General features: G+C 44.1%; 1 protein-coding gene across 3 annotated transcripts in view; it reads right to left on the bottom strand.

Moving 5' to 3' along the window:
- Positions 1-21,241, bottom strand: part of SNPH (syntaphilin) — a 64,229-nt gene that overhangs the window by 23,058 nt on the left and 19,930 nt on the right. The window contains exon 1 of one of the 3 annotated variants that reach the window (XM_073607354.1): positions 12,264-12,331. The exons of 1 other annotated variant lie outside the window; for it this stretch is intronic. In XM_073607354.1, the coding sequence (XP_073463455.1) occupies positions 12,264-12,279 (16 nt within the window). In that variant the 5' untranslated portion in view covers positions 12,280-12,331. Of the gene's footprint in view, positions 1-9,476; positions 9,603-12,263; positions 12,332-21,241 lie in introns of those variants that run through there. One more of the 3 variants, XM_073607353.1, reaches the window with a different exon arrangement.

Here is a 21,241-nt window from a genome sequence, read left to right as displayed (position 1 = left end):
GTACACACAATCCGAAAAATCGAGCAAATCGAACCGATCGTGCGATACTCGGATCACAGCTTTCGAGAGCTGATCACGACAGTCCATCTATTACCTGATGGGACATACAATAGATATACACTACAACACATGACATCTTTTTTTTCCTTTTTTTATTCTGCTCTACAAGAATTTTCACAACTTTAGTAAACTCTCCATTTTTGATATGCGATTGGCATGAAAAAAAAAAAAACCACGGACTATCTGTCATCCAATTTTCGGATCATGTGCACTGGTCATTAAGGCTGCATGCAGGCATATTAAAATGCTTCCATCCACTCCGTATTCTTCTGCCAGGAGCTCGCAGAAAAAGCTAATTTATACAAAAACTTTTTGCTGTACATGGCAGAATACATGTAAAAAAAAAAAAAAAGTAAATATAAAATATATATTATGTATATATATTTATATTTATTTATATATATATTGTTATTAAAAAAAAAAAAAAATGCATGTTGTGCTTGTGGTGCATTTATTGATTATAGCACCTCAAATGCAGCAAAACAGCCTATCATTTTTTTGTGCAAAAAAAAAAAAAAAACGCAAACTCAGCACAATCAACAATAGTTATCGTTTCCATTTACTTAAAAAAAAAAAAAAAAAAAAAAGGAAGAGGGAAAAGAAAAAAGTATGTATGTGCTTCCAACATAGAGTAAGTAGAGTAGAGTATCAGATATATAACATTTATGATACATTGTGCATTGCCATGCGTTGTCTTAGTGCCTTGGGGTGCTATTCAAAATGAATAGCATTGCATGCATTCCCACAACCCATGCAGTAAGTGTAAATCAGCCCTCAGTGTACGTAAACCCTTAAAATGAACTTTGCTTGTTTGATACTTTCTAGCCCGTTAAGTAAACCATTTAAAGCAATAATTGCAAATAATACCCATGGATTCTGACAGAAAGCCAGTATAAGCCCAATTTCTTGTGCACTGTAGGTTTATCTCCAGCAGAGTAATTAGCCCTGGCCAGTTTAGTATGTGAACTATAAAATACCTTCCTTCAATGTTATGGAGATGAGGAGGTGTCCTGTAGTCCTAACATACTTGTTGTCCTAGGGCAGGGGGTCTCCAAAAACGTTCTAAACAAAGGGCCAGTTTACATCTCTTTGGACCTCAGGGGGGGGGGGGGGACAGACTGTGGCCTGCGGGAGTAGAAAAAGGTGTCAGTGAAAAGAATAAATGCCCCATCTTTGGTGTCAGTGGGAGGAATAGTATCCCATCTCTGGTGTCAGTGGGAGGAATAGTGTCCCATCTTTGGTGTCAGTGGGAGGAATAGTGTCCCATCTTTGGTGTCAGTGGGAGGAATTGTGTCCCATCTTTGGTGTCAGTGGGAGGAATTGTGTCCCATCTTTGGTGTCAGTGGGAGGAATAATGTCCCATCTTTGGTGTCAGTGGGAGGAATAATGTCCCATCTCTGGTGTCAGTGGGAGGAATAGTGTCCCATCTTTGGTGTCAGTGGGAGGAATAGTGCCCCATCATTGGTGTCAGTGGGAGGAATAATGTCCCATCTCTGGTGTCAGTGGGAGGAATTGTGTCCCATCTTTGGTGTCAGTGGGAGGAATAGTGCCCCATCATTGGTGTCAGTGGGAGGAATAATGTCCCAAGGGCCTGATAAAAGGCAAGCAAAGGGTTGGAGTGTGAAGACCACTGTCCTAGGGTAGCAACAATGTTCAATCACAGATTCAGTACAGCGAGTGACCACTGTCACCCTAGAGCAGTGGTTCTCAATTCCTGTCCTCAGGACCTTCTAAGGCCCCATTCACACTAGCGCGTTTTTTGATGCATTTTGCATTTTGCAGAAATGCACGGGAATTTTTTAACATGGGTTCCTATGGAACATGTTCACATCAATGCTTTTTTGTATCTCTGCGTTTTTGGAAAGGGTCGGGGACTTTTTTTCATGCAAAAAGCAGCGTTTTGCATGTAATGGTTTTCAATGGACAAGCATCAAAAACGCAAGTGCACCGTTTTTGCAGCGTTTTTGATGCGTTTTTGGTGCGTTTTTGGTGCGTTTTTGCCGTTTTTTTTTTTTTTGTAATTTTTTTTTTTTTTTGTAATTTTTTTTTAAGACTGTAAAAAAAATGAAAAAAAAAAAAAACGCAAAACGCAAATCGCGGCAAAAACGCGGCAAAAACGCGGCAAAAACGCTGCTCAAAAACGTGGCAAGCATGAAAAAAAAAACCTCCAAAAACGCTCAAAAGCAACATGCATAGGTGTGAATCGAGCCTAACAGGCCAGATTTGAAGTATTACCTTGGGGAGATGCAGACTAGAATACTGCAATCACTGAGAAGCAAATGATATCACCTGTGATGTATTTCAGTTATCTTGCAAACCTGGCCTGTTATTGGATCCTGAGGACAGGAGTTTAGAACCACGGATGTGATGTGGTTACTAGCAGGATCACCAGGTGAAAAGAAAAGAAAAAAAAAAGTGACTGGTAAGTTTACATTCTTGTTCTTGGGTTTAGATACACTGGAACCATATAGAGCAGTGATGGTGAACCTTGGCACCCCAGATGTTTTGGTACTACATTTCCCATGATCCTCATGCTTTCTGCAGTGTGGTTGAGCATCATGGGAAATGTAGTTCCAAAACATCTGGGGTGCCAAGGTTCACCATCACCGATATAGAAAGTGTGGTGAGCACGTGTACAGTCACAGGTGAAATCAGAGCGCTTTCACGGTGGGGGCTGTAGCGGTAAAGAGCCGCTAGTTTTAGTGGGAGCGGGGCACTTTTAACCCCCTAGAAGCGATTAAAAAGGGGTTAAAAGCGCCCATGTGGCGCCAAAGCGCTTTGCAGGATTTTCAGCAGCGCTGCCCATGCATTCCAATGGGCAGGGGCGGTGGAGAAGCGGTGCAAACCGCCCCAAAAGATGCTGCTGACAAGACTTTTTCGAACGTCCTGCAAGCGCACCGCCCTGGTGTGAAAGCACTCAGGCTTTACACGGGGACTGCAGATGAGGCTTTTTTCAGGTGCTATTTTTAGCGCTAAAGTGCTTGAAAAACACCTCCAGGGTGAAAGGGGTAAAACATCACGTGTGCGAGATTTCTAAATAAGTGAATGTTTATTTCTCACCCAAATTTTTTTCCCAAATTGATCTCACACACACACCAAAACTGGAAACTGGATTTTACCATAGGCATGAGGCACCCCGGTCAATGCAGATTCCCCCCAGTCAAGATATCATTTGTAAACCGTTTACTATGCTTCACTTTGTGAATGAACGTTTTGTGAATATTTATAAATAAATAAATAAATAAAAAAGATAGAATAATAAAACATCTAAACAAAAAACTACTGACACCATCCAGGTTATAATACATTTTAAAATGTTTGTTTACACACAAATTATATATACACACACACACACACACACACGTGTTTGAGCTTTGGGGTGCACACCTATTGATTTCACCATGATTTTTTGGCGACAAAGCTATCCAGCTATATTCTGTTTAACCACTTCCTGCTCAAAGACGTCATACGACGTCTTTGACTTCCAGTGGGAGTATCTGAATGATGGGTGCAGCTACAGGCATCATTCAAGATATCCTTGTTTTTAGCCAGCGATTCTGTGCACCATAAGAAGGATCATAGCAGCGTTTCCACCACTTGATCATTCTTACAGGCGCCGCCATCCGGTGCTTCTCCGGGCTCTCCCGTGCCATCCAGGACCCGGAGAAAGAATCGGCCGCATGACGACCATAGAGATTTCCGGTGACCAAATTGTCACCAGTCTTCTCTATGACCGTCAGAGGCCCGGGCGCGACGTAAAGACGTCACGTCCAGGCCGCAGGTGTAAACAAAGCCACGATCGCGGCTGGTAAGCATGAGATCGTGGATTTTTTTTTCCCGAGCTCATGTTTTCCAGCCTGGAGGAGGGATGTGGGGTCTTTTGACCCCGCATCTCTCCATAAAGAGAACCTGTCAAACTATTCATATTACAAGGGATGTTTACATTCCTTGTAAAAGGAATAAAAGTGATCAAAAAAAATTGTAAAAGAAAAAGTGTAAAAATAAATTAAAAAAATAAAATAAAGTAAAATAAAAAAAAAACAAAAAAAAAAACATCATTTAAAACGCCCCTGTGCCCGGTAGCTCGCGCTCAGAAGCGAATGCACGCGCAAGTCCCGCCCACATATGTAAATGCTGTTCAAACCACATGTGAGGTATCGCCGCATGCGTTTTAAAGCACTAGACCTCCTCTGTAACTCTAATGTCCCGTACACACGGTCGGACTTTGTTCGGACATTCCGACAACAAAATCCTAGGATTTTTTCCGACGGATGTTGGCTCAAACTTGTCTTGCATACACACGGTCACACAAAGTTGTCGGAAAATCCGATCCTTCTAAACGCGGTGACGTAAAACACGTACGTCGGGACTATAAACGGGGCAGTGGCCAATAGCTTTCATCTCTTTATTTATTCTGAGCATGCGTAGCACTTTGTCCGTCGGATTTGTGTACACACGATCGGAATTTCCAACGGATTTTGTTGTCGGAAAATTTTATATCCTGCTCTCAAACTTTGTGTGTCGGAAAATCCGATGGAAAATGTGTGATGGAGCCTACACACGGTCGGAATTTCCGACAACAAGGTCCTATCACACATTTTCCGTCGGAAAATCCGACCGTGTGTACGGGGCATAAGCATGTAACCTGTAGAAAAATTTTAAAGCGTCGCCTATGGAGATTTTTAAGTACCAAAGTTTGGCGTCATTCCAAGAGTGTGCGCAATTTTAAAGCGTGACATGTTGGGTATCTGTTTACTCGGCGTAACATCATAATTTCACATTATGCAAAAGAATTGGGCTAAGTTTACCGTTTTGTTATTTTTTTTAATCATGAATTTTTTTTCCAAAAAAAATGCGTTTGAAAAATTGTTGCGCAAATACTGTGAGAGATAAAAAGTTGCAATGACCACCATTTTATTCCCTAGGATGTCTGCTAAAAAAAAAAAAAAATTATCTATCTATATATATATCTATCTCTATTAGAGATGATAGAGATAGAGATGATAGAGATAGAGATGATAGAGATAGAGATGATAGAGATAGAGATGATAGAGATAGAGATGATAGAGATAGAGATGATAGAGATAGAGATGATAGAGATAGAGATGATAGAGATAGAGATGATAGAGATAGAGATGATAGAGATAGAGATGATAGAGATAGAGATGATAGAGATAGAGATGATAGAGATAGAGATGATAGAGATAGAGATGATAGAGATAGAGATAGAGATGATAGAGATAGAGATAGAGATGATAGAGATAGAGATAGAGATGATAGAGATAGAGATGATAGAGATAGAGATAGAGATGATAGAGATAGAGATAGAGATGATAGAGATAGAGATAGAGATGATAGAGATAGAGATAGAGATGATAGAGATAGAGATAGAGATGATAGAGATAGAGATGATAGAGATAGAGATAGAGATGATAGAGATAGAGATAGAGATGATAGAGATAGAGATGATAGAGATAGAGATGATAGAGATAGAGATGATAGAGATAATAGAGATATTTGGGCATTCTGAGTAATTTTCTAGCAAAAAAAATTATGATCTTTACATGTAGGAGGAGTACCAGAATAGGCCCGGTATGGAAGTGGTTAAATATAACACATTTCCATGATTGGTAAACGTAAAGGTTTCATTTATCAATGTCTAACATAAGAACCGCTTGTTAAAGCCACCAACCAGAAAACGGTTACACCAACATCTATGGTATGAAAACATTACAGACAGCTCCTGTTTGGGGCACTTTGATAAATGAAGTCTGATCCATTATTTACTAATAGACAATCTGGAGCTCCCAGCGAGGTACTTCATGTAATTCACTCACTTGGCTGATCAAAGTGCTATGAAATGATTGCATCACTTATTGATTTCATTTCACTAAAAGCTCCTGGCAAGTGAAAGCAGCAGACCTCCAGTGCTGGGGAACTACAAATACCAGGAGACATCATTTAGTGTTGATGTTGGACCTTGTAGCTCCTCAACATCCAATGTCTGATTGTCCAGTTTTTTACCCAACAAAAGCTATAATATATTATCTGACTGTCCTATACAAGGATTTCTTATTGCTTTCAGGTCAACCTTCTTCTCTACTTCTAGAAATGTAAACCCCATTCATGAAATTTGAGCTGGGCACATATATCTGTAGTGTTTTCTTATCTCTCTCCAAAAGCACTATGTCCCATGGCTTTCTCCTGCTCCGTTCTTCTGTTCTCAGCATAACTTCTGCCAAGTTCTCTCACACATGATAAAACCAGGCTGAATTGTATGTCAGGGTGGGTGCTATAAATAGATTACAAGAGAGATTGTCTATTCACAGCACAGTTCTGCCTATGTGTGTGCCTTTCCACCAATCGGCTGTCGCACAGTGTATGAAAAGAATCCACACCCACAGGTGAATCTGAATCTTCTCTTCCTAACAGGATGTACACATTCTAAACAGTATATAAAGCTGAAGACAGCAGATATTCATGTAAAACTTATGTAGGGAGATTTATTTCATCTCTGTGCATCATCTGAGGCTGTTCACTTCACTGGGTATATGTGAGGGTTTACATCCACTTTAATTCTAAAAGTAGAACATTTTTTATGTTATATAATAATTCATATTAAATATTTTTTTCTTATCACACGTAATAAGTGAACAGGTTGATTTATTTTAAACTTTAAATAATTTTTTATTGAATTTCCATATAGTAGATAGCATGTTGTAAACCCTCAGAATGCATTAAAGGTGAAAAACCTCCTGTGATGCAGCTGCCCCCAGAGCCCCCCCCCCCCTTTTACTTACCTGAACCCGGTCTTTCAAGCGACGGAGACAAGCACACCCGCTCCAGCCGGTGTCTCGGGTCCTGATTGGATAGATTGATAGCAGCACAGCCATTGGCTCCCACTGCTGTCAATCAAATTCAATGACGTGGGAGGCGGGGCTGTCTGTGTCAATGAATGCAGCAGCAGGACACGGGAGCACGCCTCTCCAAAGGGGCACCCGAGAAGAGGAGGATCGGGGCCACTCTGTGCAAAACCAACTGCGCAGAGGAGCCAAGTATGACATGTTTGCTTAAAAAAAAAAGAAAAAAAAAAAGAAAAAAAAAAAAAAAAAAACACCTTTAGATATCCTTTAACCACTTGCCAACCAGCCGCCGCAGTTTTACTGCGGCAGAATGGCACGGCTGGGCGAAACGACGTTTTGCAACGTTGCTTCGCCCTGTGGCCACTAGGGGCGTGCGTGCCAGCTGCTCGCCCCCGGAGCCGACACGAGTGCCCGGCGGTCACGAAGACCACCAGGCTCCTGCGATCGCTCGTGACACACTGATAACCGGAATCTGTGTGTGTAAATACACAGTTCCCAGTTCCCTGAGGGGAGAAGTGACTGATCGTCTGTTCATACAAAGTATGAACAGTTATCTGTCATCTCCCCTGCACAGTCCCCTCCCCCCTTCAGTTAGAACACAGAGAGAGAACACAGTTAACCCCTTGATCGCCCCCTAGTGTTAACCCCTTCCCTGCCAGTGACATTTTTACAGTAATCAGTGCATTTTCATAGCACTGATCGCTTTATAAATGCCAATGTGTCTGCCATAATGTTGCAGTCCCGATAAAAAAAAAAAAAAAAAAAAAAATCGCAGATCACCGCCATTACTAGCAAAAAAAACAAAAAAAAAATATATAATAATAATAACAATAATAATAATAATATTGCTATAAATCTATCCCCTATTTTGTAAACGCTATATCTTTTGCACAAACCAATCAATATACGCTTATGGCGATTTTTAATACCAAAAATATGTAGAAGAATACATATCAGCCTAAACTGAGAAAAGAATTAGCTTTTTAAAAAAAAAAAAAAAAAAAAAACGGGGATATTTATTATAGCAAAAAGTACAAAATATTGTGTTTTTTTTCAAAATTTACACTTTCTTTGTTTATAGCGCAAAGAATAAAAACCGCAGAGATGATCAAATACCACAAAAAAGAAAGCTTTATTTGTGGAAGAAAAAAAAAAAAAGGACGTCAATTTTGTTTGGGTGCAACGTCGCACGATCGCTTAATTGTCAGTTAAAGTGATGCAGTGCTGAATCGCAAAAAATGACCCGGCCTTTCAGCAGCCAAATCTTCCGGGGCTGAAAGTGCTTTAAAGGGGTTGTAAACCCTCAGGGTGCATTAAGGTGAAAAACCTCCTGTGAGGCAGCTGCCGCCCCCCCCCCCCTTTTACTTACCTGAACCCGGTCTTTTCAGCGATGGGGACGGGCACACCAGCTCCAGCTGGTGTCTCGGGTCCTGATTGGATAGATTGATAGCAGCGCAGCCACTGGTTCCTGCTGCTGTCAACCAAATCCAATGACGCGGGGGGCGGGGCTGACTGCGTCAGTGGACGCAGCAGCAGGACACGGAAGCGCTTCTCCAAAGGGGCACTCGAGAAGAGGAGGAGCCAGGAGCGCCACCGAGGGACCCCAGAAGAGGAGGATCAGGGCCACTCTGTGCAAAACCAATTGCACAGAGGTGGCAAGTATGACATGTTAAAAAAAAAACAAAAAAAAAAAAAAAAACACAAAAAAAAAAAAAAAAAAAAACAAAAAAAACAAAACAAAACAAAAACAAAAAACAAAAACAACACCTTTAGCTAGCTTTTAAATTGACATTACAGAGGCTTCAAAATAGGAATTTCTAGAAAACATACGCTGAGGATACTAGGCATTTGTGGGCTTTGAAAACGACGTTTAAACAATTCTGCGATCTTTTATAGATAGAAATAAGCCAGAATATTTTTACCACTATAACAAGCAACTGGGAAATGTAAGCAGATGTAAATCGGGAGGATGCTATATGTGAACAATGCATGCCCACACAGCAGGCCTCAAGTCATGATTAGGGTTTGGGGAGAAAAGAGAATGTCGTCATACATTGACTTGGGCATCCTGCCCTTCACTCATCGCACATGGTTGCCCCGGCAACAGGAATGATGCTGAATTAAGATTCCAAGCTGTGTCACATTCAGCCTCTCATTTCCTCCACCCACTTCTAGCTGGAAGCGACATACAACACCCACACCGAGGGCCCTGACAACTTTCACCAGCCACATCCACAGAAGGACTCGCCCTTTACCACCAAAAATCACAACATAAATCCACTTGTAGTATATGGGCAGAATGTGGATGTAAGAAAACTGCCAGCCTTTCTGTATTAGTCCTATAGGCCTGCATGCATTCACAGCTTGTCTGCTATCAGCACAGCCCCAGCATCCTATTTTGGGTACCTTTTGATAGAGAAAAAAAAAACTGCATATAATCTGCAGCAACGACTTGCTCAGCACAGATTTGCAGCGTTCTGGACCCAAGAGATCCACCCACACATCAAACCACAGTGAGGCTGCCAACACAACACAGAGCAGATGCCCCCCAACCTTGCGGGCAGGAAAGTGAAAATCCTGACGATGGTACGGCTGCAGATGTGTGACCTTCACAATGCGCGGAAACAGGCGGCCACATTGCTGCAAAACACCCCGAGGGAAGGCGATGAATGGCAGAGCGCACACGGAGGAGTGGAGGAGATAGGAGCACTGATAGAGAAAAGCACAAGTCAGGATACAAAGGTTATGTTATGGAGGATGACGAGTACGTGATGAAGGGAGAGGGCACAGCGCTGCTTGTGTGATCAGAATATCTGAAGGCAGTTCATAGATATCTATAGATCTCCACGGATATTCCAATCACACAAGCAGGACTCTCCTTAATGCTAGGCCCTGTGCAATGTCCAAGTCAGCTCAGTCAATGCAATGCAAGCAGTCCTAAAGCAAGCAAACAGCAGTGTCACAGCCCGGGTGCCACCACTACAGGGTCCGGTACACCAGGCAAGGGGCCCCTAGAAATCACAGACGTCTATACATCAGAGTGGCTCTTTCTCCAACAGAAAAGTGAGATGGTCAATGTATAAGGCAAGGTGACCCTCCTGATCAATGGGGTCTTTCATAATAAAAAGGCATGGGGGGGGGGGGGGGTCTATTTACTAAAACTGAAGAGTGAAAAATCTGTTGCAGCTCTGCATAGAAACCAATCACCTTCCGCCCGGGTTCACACTGAGCTGCGGGAATGAAGCCCAGCAAGTTCAGCTGATCTCGCACGATTTTGGCCGCAATTTCAGAGACATCTGTGCAGGTTTCTGCACAGATGTCAATAAAAACTGCAGCCCGAAATCACAAAAAGTAGTACAGAAACTACTTTTTGAAATCAGTGCAGCGCGGCAGATGCGGCGTGGCACCGATTAGGACCGCGCCACTGACGGCAATTGCCACCAATATGACATGTCAAATCGCATGTTAAAACGCTCCAGTGTAAACCAGGCTTTTTTTGTTTCCCCTCTCATTAAAAGCTTAATGGAACAAGCTGAAGTTAGAAGCCGATTGGCTACCACCCACAGCTGCACCAGATTTTGCACTCTCCAGTTTTAGTAAATCAATCCCAATGTGTTCTTGGACCCCTTTCACACTGAGGCAGTTTTCAGGCATTTTAGCCCTAGAAATAGCGCCTGGAAACCGCCTCCCATTCTCTGTAATAGGTACTTTCACACCCGGGCGGTTTTGCTTGCGGGACATTATGAATCCTGCAAGCAGCATCTTTGGGGTGAGTTGGGAGTGGTGTATACAGGGCTCCCAAAACGCCCCTGCCCATTGCAATGAAAGCGGTGCAACACGGGAGCTTTTAACCCCTTCTTTGGGGTTAAAAGTGCCCTGCTATCAGCGTCTCCAATGTGAAAGGGGTCTAAATGCTAGCTATACACCTGTCAAAAAAAAAAAAATCGTTCGAACGCGGTAGAAAAACAAACACACAGTTGTGAGAGAAAACGATTTTGCCATCATGCAATGACCAAATTTTGATCAATAAATCATTCAATGGATGTAAATGTATCCATTTTTTTTTTCCCAGTTCGTTTTGCCACATATACTTAGTGCAAACCGCTCAGGCGATTAACATATTAACCTTTCGATTTATCGTCCGTTTGGAAGTTTTCCAAACTGCCTTCAATTTTTTTTTAATTTTTTTTTTGGGCTTTAAAAATATCACAGAACCAATTTTCGATTATTTGTGCCCATTAACTGGACGATAAAACGAACAAACTGTCCAAATGACAGGATATTCAAAAGATTTTTTTCCGCCTCCTGTATGGGCACCATTAGTCACAACAATCTACAAATGGAGTAAACTATCCACTGGCACACTGACCCAAAAAAATGCCCCTTTTTTCAGCTCTTTTTATAGCTTTATAATCGATCAGATTTATCAGGCAAACAAATGCTCCAAGTGTAACTATTACTCCAAATTGTAACAGCATAACATAGTGAAGAAGATACTGTTGTGATTGATAGATATATATATATATATATATATATATATATATAATAATAATAATCTCTATCTATCTCAATATAGATATACAGATACACACACATTATCTCTCTCTCTCTCTCTCTCTCGATATATATATATACACACACTTCTGCAAACAGCTGTCAGGACATCCACCCCAGATTACATAATTACATTACCATCTCATTAACCTGTCAAAAACTGAACCGGACCAACTCCAATATTCACTGACCACAAACACTGAGAGTGATAAAGATACATGTAAGGCCGGGAAATCACATTGGGATCTATAGCAGCGCTACATCCAGAGGAAGTGAGAGTGTCAAACATTGATACATTGTATCCACACCGATCATCTGCTGACACACCGGGCACTGCAAATCTTCAGCTATCCGCACACACCTCATACCAATCACTGGCACCGATCTACCACCAACTTAACCATATGCCACCCTACAGTACACACACCTACCCACCCATACCAATCACCTGCACCTACCTACTCACTACTTACCCATCTGCACACATCTACCTACCTATCTACTTAACCACCTGCCCCTAGCCTGCACTACACACACAAACCAAACACCTGCACCTACCTATCTACTTACCCACCTGCACCTATCCTGCACACACCTACCCACCCATAATCACCTGCACACACCTACTTACCCACCTGCCCCTATCCCGCACACACACCTACCCACATCACTTGCTTAAAATGACTATATGAAGACACAAAGCTGGGGATGCCTCCGCCCACATCCAGTCCCTGCACCCCACCCCCGACCCCCAATCGGGGTCCCCTCTGGCCCGGGCGGTGTCACCTGCGGGGCTCTGCATGATGGTGCCGCAGCTCCGGCCGGCGGAGGAGGAGGAGGAGGAGGAGGAGGAGGAGGAGGAGGAGGAGGAGTGGTCGGTCGGTCGGTCTGTTGGGGAGGGGGGGAGGGAGGAGAGGGATGGGGGACACCAGGGAGGGAGGGGGGCGGAGTCTGTGCGTCATCTCACTTTCACTTAAAGTCACAGAGCAAGGAAGATTCAGGTCGTCCAGCAGATCGGATTGTGCTGTGTGTAGATGTCTATGAAGCCCGGTGTACTGCACACAGTATGGAGATCCTGCTTCCCATGGATTCCCATATTGCCCTCCTTTCCTTATCTGGTGGTCACCAATCCAGTGGCGGCTGGTGCTCAAAATGTGAAAAAAAAGGAAACATACTGGAAAAAAAACATCAATTGCTGCCCCTGTACCATCAAATGCCACCACTGTGCCCCATCAAATGCCGCCACTGTGCCCCATCAAATGCCACCCCATCATATGCCACCACTGTGCCCCATCAAATGCTGCCCCATCATATGCCACCACTGTGCCCCATCAAATGCTGCCCCATCATATGCCACCACTGTGCCCCATTGAATGCTGCCACTGTGCCCCATCAAATGCCACCACTGTGCCATCAAATACCGCCACTGTGCCCCATCAAATGCCACCCCATCATATGCCACCACTGTGCCCCATTAAATGCTGCCACTGTGCCCATCAACGGTTGCCACGGTGACCCACCCCCCCCCCGCCTGCTCGCCATCTGACAGGCACTTACCCTATCTCGGTGGCGGGTTAGGCAGTGGGTGACGGCGGTGAGCTGTGGGACCTTGCAGCGGGTCAGACAGCTGTGTCCTCCATGCTTCTCCTCCCCTCCTCCTGATAGGCGTCCAATAGCAGCACCTGTCCTTTCTGCCAATCAGTTGACAGGTAACAGACCCCCTGATTGGCAGAGAGGCGGTTCAGTGTTAGAAAAGCGAATATTCATTACATAACACACCTTCGAGCGAAATGCTTTGTGCTTCGGGTTCATTTTTTTTTAAGCCTTTAAGAGCCTGTGGCTCTAATCAGGTGCTTCAAAAACACACCCCTGCTGCTGTAATTTAGGTGTGCGGCGTCCGAAAAGGGGACGGATGCCTGAATAGGGGGTGGCGGCGGCCATGCATAGATTCATGCAATGCATGAATCTATACATTATTCACAGAGGGGGGGTGGCTGGAGAGAGGGGGTGGCCTTAATGGACGGGCCGCCACTGGTCACCATAGACATGAGATGTGCAGACATGATCAGCCTCTCCAACAGCCAATGAATTCCTTCATATTAAAGCTGAAGTTTAGGTATGGATATTTTTATAAAGGTTTATTAAGGATCCATGGGTCCAGCTTGGACCAAATGAAGACACTATATTACCAAAAATATTGGGACGCCTGCCTTTACGCACCCATGAACTTTAATGGCATCCCAGTCTTAGTCCGTAGATTTCAATATTGGGTTGGTCCACCCTTTGCAGCTATAACAGCTTCAACTCTTCTGGGAAGGCCGTCCACAAGGTTTAGGAGTGTGTCTATGGGAATGTTTGATCATTCTTCCAGAAGAACATTTGTGAGGTCAGGCACTGATGTTGGACAAGAAGGCCTGGCTCGCAGTCTCCACTCTAATTCATCCCAAAGTTGTTCTATTGGGTTGAGGTCAGGACTCTGTGCAGGCCAGTCAATTTCCTCCACCCCAAACTCACTCATCCATGTCTTTATGGGCCTTGCTTTGTGCACTGGTGCTCAGTCATGTTGGAACAGGAAGGGGCCATCCCCAAACTGTTCCCACAAAGTTGGGATCATGAAATTGTCCAAAATGTGTTGGTATGCTGACACCTGAAGAGTTCCCTTCACACAGGGGCGGCCCCCGTCCATTAAGGGTGCACAGGTTTACAATGAATAAAAGCTGAAAACTGTAAGCAACCTTTTCAGTGGTAAGCGGTTTGTCTTGCCCCTGTAACTGCTACATCTGCAGAACAGTTTGTTCTTTTGAAAAACAACAGACTTACTGACCAGATCACCAGGTGAAAATAAAGGAAGGAAAGAGAGCCTAAAAACGGGAAGCTAATGCAGCCATCACATCTAAGAATTGGTAACTGCAATATAATAAATGTTTGCTTTTGGGTTTAATAGAGTTTTTAATTTAGTTAGACCTTGGCGCCGAGCGGCCGCATATTTGTGTGCAATATTGCCTTGCCAGTTACCGTCGGCTAATGGAAAACGACGCTTGCGATCGGCAGATTTCCAATCATATGACCACCGTGACAGCCAATCACGATCATGATCATAAACTGCATCACGCCTCCCGGCATCTTAAACCCCTTAAAGGGCGGAAGGCCCCGGCGCCAAGGGGTTAATATAGGGACACTTACCTGTCCAGGGATCCGACAACATCCTCAGCCAAGCCGATTCTTCAATTGGTTTTGGGGTGCAGGCGCCGACATCTTAAGTAAGGGAAACCTCCTACTGCACGTTCGCGAGCCGCACTGCCCTTTGTGAAAAGGGTCCCGCAGTCTCCTGGGACCTGTGATGTGTACCAGAAGGCTGTGACGGCTTTTACTGAATGGACATGGTGGGGAGGCAGGGCAGTGATGTCACAGGGCAGCCTCTTAGCATGGGACCTGGAAGTTAGTGGGGATCATTGTATTGTACTTCCATCTTCCACAGATCCCATATGGCACACACACATACTTACATTGGCCCAAGCTGGACCAATGCACCTATGTACAAATGGCCATAACTCAACTTCAGCTTTAACACTCACTAATTTACCATACCAGCTTTCACCCTGATGTGACTGCTATAACGACCTTCTGGCGCCATTAATAACATTCATAATATATGTGATCATCACATCATAATTTTCATATCATCAGATGATCACACCACAGGACAATGTTTAGCAGCCACTCAGGTCTTCTTCATCAAGACATATGTGACAACCCCATCTAATAGACAGATGGCATATTTATGGGCCCTTTCACATTATTATTATTATTATTATTATACAGGATTTATATAGCGCCAACAGTTTACGTAGCGCTTTACAACTTGAGGGTAGACAGTACAAATACAATACACTTTAATACAGTAGGAATCAGAGGGCCCTGCTCCTTAGAGCTTACAATCTAAGAGGGAAGGTCAAAAGATACAAGAGGTAATAACTGTGGGTGATGTGCTGATTGAGAAGATAAATGTACAGTTGTTAGGTGGGGGCCAGATAGGCTTCTCTGAAGAGATGAGTTTTCAGGGATCGTCTGAAAGTGGATAAAGTAGGAGAAAAACGGACAGATTGGGGTAGAGCATTCCAGAGGATGGGGGAGGCTCTGGAGAAGTCCTGAAGGCGAGCATGGGATGAGGTGACCAGGGAGTTTGAGAACAGGAGGTCTTGGGAGGAGCGAAGAGAACGATTAGGTTGGTATTTTGTGACTAGGTTAGAGATGTAGCTGGGGGCCAGGTTGTGGATAGCTTTGTAAGTTATAGTTAGTATCTTGAATTTAATTCGGTGATTGAGTGGCAGCCAATGGAGGGATTGGCAGAGGGGTGTAGCAGACGCTGAGCGGTTTGTGTGGTGGATGAGCCTGGCAGCAGCGTTCATGATGGACTGAAGTGGGGATAGCCTATTTAGAGGTAAACCAATGAGGAGGGAGTTGCAGTAGTCGAGGCGGGAGATGACCAGGGAGTGGATTAGAAGCTTTGTGGTGACATTGGTTAGGAAGGGGCGTATCTTGGAGATGTTGCGGAGATTGAGGCAGCAAGCTTTGGATAGTGATAGAATGTGGGGTCGAAAGGTTAGTTCAGAGTCCAGGATTACACCTAGGACCTTGGCGTGGGGAGATGGGTTGATAGTTGAGCCGTTGATATTGACAGGGAAAGCAGGGGAAGTGGCACCTGAGGGAGGAAATATCATGAGCTCGGTTTTGGATAGGTTGAGTTTGAAGAAGTGATGTGACATCCAGGCTGATATGTCTGCTAGTAAGTTGGTAATGCGTGAGGAGACAGATGGAGAGAGCTGGGGGGTGGAGAGATAGATTTGGGTGTCATCAGCGTAGAGATGATATTGAAAGCCATGGGAGGCAATCAACTGACCCAAGGAGGTGGTGTAGATTGAGAAAAGGAGAGGTCCAAGAACAGAACCTTGGGGGACCCCAACGGAAAAAGGAAGAGGAGAGGAGGAAGTAGAGTTGTAAGTGACACTGAAGGAGCGGTGTGATAGGTAGGATGAGAACCAGCGAAGAGTACAGTCACGGAGACCAAAGGAGTGGAGTTTTTTGAGGAGGAGGGGATGGTCCACTGTGTCAAAGGCAGCAGAGAGATCCAGGAGAAGTAGTACAGAATAGTGTCCATTGGCTTTAGCCATTAGTAGGTCATTTGAGAGTTTAAGGAGAGCAGTTTCCGTGGAGTGTTGAGGGCGAAAACCGGACTGGAGGGGATCTAGAAGTTTATTCATGGTCAGATGGTCGCTTAGTCGAATGTAGACCAGTCTTTCAAGAAGTTTGGAGGAGAAGGAGAGTAAGGAGATTGGACGTAAGTTGTTGAGATTGGTGGGATCCAGTGAGGGCTTTTTTAGAATGGGGATGACTAGTGCATGTTTTAGAGAGTTTGGGAAGATGCCACAGGAGAGGGAGAGGTTGAAAATGTGAGTTAGAGAGTGTAGAATCCAGTCAGAGGGTGAGCGTAGCATTTGCGAAGGAACAGGATCCAGGGGGCAAGTGGTTAGATGGGTGCTAGATAAAAGTTTAGCAACCTCAGTAATAGTAACAGGGTTGAATGAGGGAAGTAATGATTGTATCTGTGGACATGGGGTGTTGCATGGGGGAGGTTTTTGCGCATTGGTGATCTCCTCATGAATTGTATCAATCTTAGTTTTGAAGTGATTGGCAATCTCCTGGGCAGTGAGTGTGTTGGTGGGTGGAGGCAGTGGAGGACAGAGTAGAGTGTTGAAGGTAGAGAAGAGTTGACGTGGACTGGATGAGAAGGTGTTAATGAGTGTGATAAAGTAGGTCTGTTTGGCAGTGTGAAGGCAGGAGTAGTATTTTAGGAGGGCAGATTTATATTGTGTGAAGTCTTCCTGGGTCTTAGTCTTATGCCACAGGCGCTCAAGAGCGCGGCTACGTTTGGACTTCTGGTGTCATCTGTTTTCCAGGGTTGTAGCAGTCGGGGCCTAATTCTGCGTGTAGTGAGAGGGGCAAGCTTGTCAAGGGAGGAAGACAGTGAGCTGTTGTAGATGAAAGTAGCTTGGTTGGGGCAGGACAGAGGTGAGATTTTGTCATAGAGGTGATCAGTAGCAGAGTAGAGAAGAGAAGGGTTGAGGTGGCGAAGGTTTCTACGGGTAACCGTTAAGCGGTTGGAGGGAGAAGAGGTGGAAGACAAGGAGAGAGCAAAACTAATAAGGTGGTGATCAGAGAGTGGGAGTGGATTGTTGGAAAGGTTGCACGGAGTGCACAGATAGGAGAAGACAAGGTCAAGGGTGTTGCCGTTGGAGTGGGTAGGAGCCTGTATCCATTGCTTCAGGTCAAGCGATGAGGTGAGACTGAGAAGTTTAGAAGTAATAGTAGTGTTAGTGTTAACAGGGATGTTGAAGTCCCCAAGAATGATTGTGGGGATTTCAGCAGAGAGAAAGTAGGGTAGCCAGGCAGAGAAGTCATCAAGAAAGGCTGATACCAGTCCAGGGGGCCGGTAGATGACAGCAATTCTTAGAGAAATGGGAGAGAATAGACGAATGCAATGTGCCTCAAAAGAGGAGAGTGTCAGAGAGGGAGGTGGGTGAAGTACCTGATAGGTGCTGCATGGGGCTAGAAGGATTCCCACTCCACCTCCCTTCCGTCCACTTGGTCTGGGGGAGTGAGTCCAGAGAAGGCCCCCATGGGAGAGGGAAGCAGGAGAAATAGTGTCCGATTCATGAAGCCAGGTTTCAGTAATGGCAAGTAGGTTAAAGGAATTTGTGATAAAGAGGTCGTGAAGGGCGGTGAGTTTGTTGCAGACAGAACGTGCATTCCACAGGGCACAGGAAAAGGGGGGGGCTGGTTTTGGAAAGAGGAATAGAGACCAAGTTCTGTGGGTTACGGCTCCTGCCAGAGGGTGTAGGGGGATGGGAGCGATGGGCAAAGACAGATGATGGTGGCCCAGGGTTTGGGGATATGTCACCAGAGAATAGGAGAAGCAGGAGGGTGAGGGAGGTAATGTGGGAATGTGATTTATGTGAAGGGGCATGTCTCAGAGTACTGGAGGTTTTATCAGTGTATGGATGTAGAATGAGCAAGAGTTGGTTGGAGCAGTAGTAGGGAGAAGACAGAAGGCAGGGTGATATGTATAAGCAGGCAGGTGGAGAGGGGGGGTGAAGGTAAGAGAGTTTGAGGAGAGAGGAGAGGAGTGTCAGAAGCAGTGGTAGAGAGTGCATGTTACAGAGCGGAAGGAGAGCTTATTAGAGAGACGGGTCACCTGCAGTCTGTTAGGTGCTTTCCAGTGCAGATTGCTGTATTTGTTTGCTTCGTGCAATCGCTGAAGTGCAGAGATTGAAGTGCATATCACTTGTAGAAAGAATCACTTAGAGAAAGAAGCCCCTGCAATGTGCTCACCCCTTAAGGATGCTCAAATATATACTGTTATAAGGGTGGGGTTGAAGTTCGTTAATTAATCATGAGTGACTATAAGAATGCCTAACAATCAAAGTGGACTTTTTGCTTCTAAAGTCAGGAAAGCAAAAGGCCAGAGGCCAAGATAAGATCAACACATAAAACTTAGGTAAGACAGTCTGGAGCAACAAATAATGTCATGGTTGTGCACAGGGCAATAGATAGAGAAGGCCACATACCAACACATACACACAGAGACAGCAAGCAGATCCCAATTCACATTGATCAGTTTTTTAGTTAAAAAAAGCGGAAGAGAAATGCATGAAAAATGTATCCCTTTAACCACTTCAGTTTTGGAAAGGTTTATCCCCCCCCCCCTTCATGACCAGGCCATTTTTTGCGATAGGGAAATGCATTACTTTAACTGCGATGCTGTACCCAAATCAAATGTTTGTCCAATTTGTCCCAGAAATAGAGCTTTCTTGTGGTGGTATTTGAGCACCTCTGCCATTTTTAATTTTTTTTTTTTTTGCGCTATAAACAAAAAACGACTGACAATTTTGAAAAAAAAAAAAAACCCAATATTTTTTACTTTCTGCTATAAAACATATCCAGTAAAAAATCCAATTTCTTCATCAATTTAGACCAATATGTATTCTGCTACATATTCTGCTATATAATTTCTTTTTACTAGTAATGGCGGCGATCAGCGACTTATAGCAGGACTGTGATATTGCGGTGGACAATTCGGACACCTAGCTGACACTTTTTGGGGACCAGTAACACAAATACAGTAATCAGTGCTAAAAAATATGCACTGTCACTGTACTAATGGCACTGGCAGGGAAAGGGTTAACATCAGGGGCGATCAAAGTGTTAAATGTGTTCCCTTGGAGTGCTTTCTAACTATGTGGGGGAGGTGCTTTGGCTGGAACAAGGTAAAGATCTGTGTTCCTCTGTAGCAGAAACACAGGATCAGTATATTCCCATCACAGACTGCTGTTCTGCCTGTCTCCCGAACGATCGGCGGGTCTCGGCAGACATCGCGTCCGATGGACCCACAGATTGGCTCCCGCTGTTTCCAATCACAGCAGGAGCAAGTCGCCGCCGGCGCGTTCCCCAGACCCGGAATCGTCAGATCACGTACCTATGATCTGTCACCGAGCGGCCGCCCTGCAGCAGTATATGCGGGGCGGTCCGCAAGTTGTTAAATCCTATGGAACGATTCCAACCAGTCAGTTGCGTTTCAGTTGCATTAAAAAAAAAGCCCTGCTTGCTGCCTCAAACACGCACAAAAAATGCACCGCGGTTGTGTTCTTGGCACTTTTTTGAGTCACATGTCCATATTTTACAGGTGCATGCTGGGAATAAGGCAACAAAAAAATAACCCGTAAACACATCAAAACGCCCCAAAAAGGCATATGCGTTTTCACAATGGAGCAGTGTAAGAAGCAGCCCTGGTTACATCAGATACAACAATCTTATAACAACAGCATTTGAATAACAATACACGCAATAATTATTTTTGATAATTCCGGTACTGGTTGATTTTTTTTTTTTTTCCACAGTGTGCTGGCTGTAATTAAGAACTTTCTTTTCATCTCGCACAGTTATAGCTGTGAGATAAAAGTGAAAGCAGCTGCCAACACCAATATTGTGTGATCACTAGGATTGGTCACAGTGATCACTTGGTGCAGAGTCGCTCTCATAGGCTCTGTATGTTCGTTTAGTAAGCTGCACTGTCCAATGGACAGAGAGCTCACATTGTGGTGCTTGTGAGGGCAAGCATGAGCACCTAAAAGGAGAGGCCTTCTTAAGATTGCCTCCAACCCACTTAGCTGCACCGTCCAGAAATTTATGTACAATAACTGAACAGCAATTTGTTAATTGGTATATAACCAAATGGAAAACACCTGAATCGCGCTACTAAATAACCATAAAGGTTATTAAATAATATATTAATATTATATTAATAATATGATATATCCCTAACCGATTTGGTGAGATGAATAATTCAAAATGCAGTATAGATCTCTGTGATCACTAATAATGGTACCTAAAATCAAATTATATTACATTGGAAGGACAAATAATAAAAAAACAAAAAATTCCTCAATGAATTGTAAATAGTCCACCGGTGCAAAGGCAAAAATAAATGTATATAGTCCACACATAAAAAAAATCTTCAGCTGTTGTGTGATGAAAGATGATAGTCCACCACCAGTAAAGAAGGGGTTACTTCTTACCAGACTTAGACGATCCCCCATTACAGAGGATCATGGAAGGTATGTCAGCTGTAGTGGTAAGTGTATCTCCCGTGCTGAGCTGCTGCGGCTGTACCTCAGATCGTCACACAAACCAGATCGGTTCAGATGTAA

The sequence above is a fragment of the Aquarana catesbeiana genome, linkage group LG12 (assembly GCF_042186555.1).
Source record: "Aquarana catesbeiana isolate 2022-GZ linkage group LG12, ASM4218655v1, whole genome shotgun sequence".
In the NCBI taxonomy this organism is placed as follows: Eukaryota; Metazoa; Chordata; class Amphibia; order Anura; family Ranidae; genus Aquarana; species Aquarana catesbeiana.
Note: the sequence above shows the minus strand (reverse complement) of the source record. Positions and strands in the feature narration are given on the sequence as shown.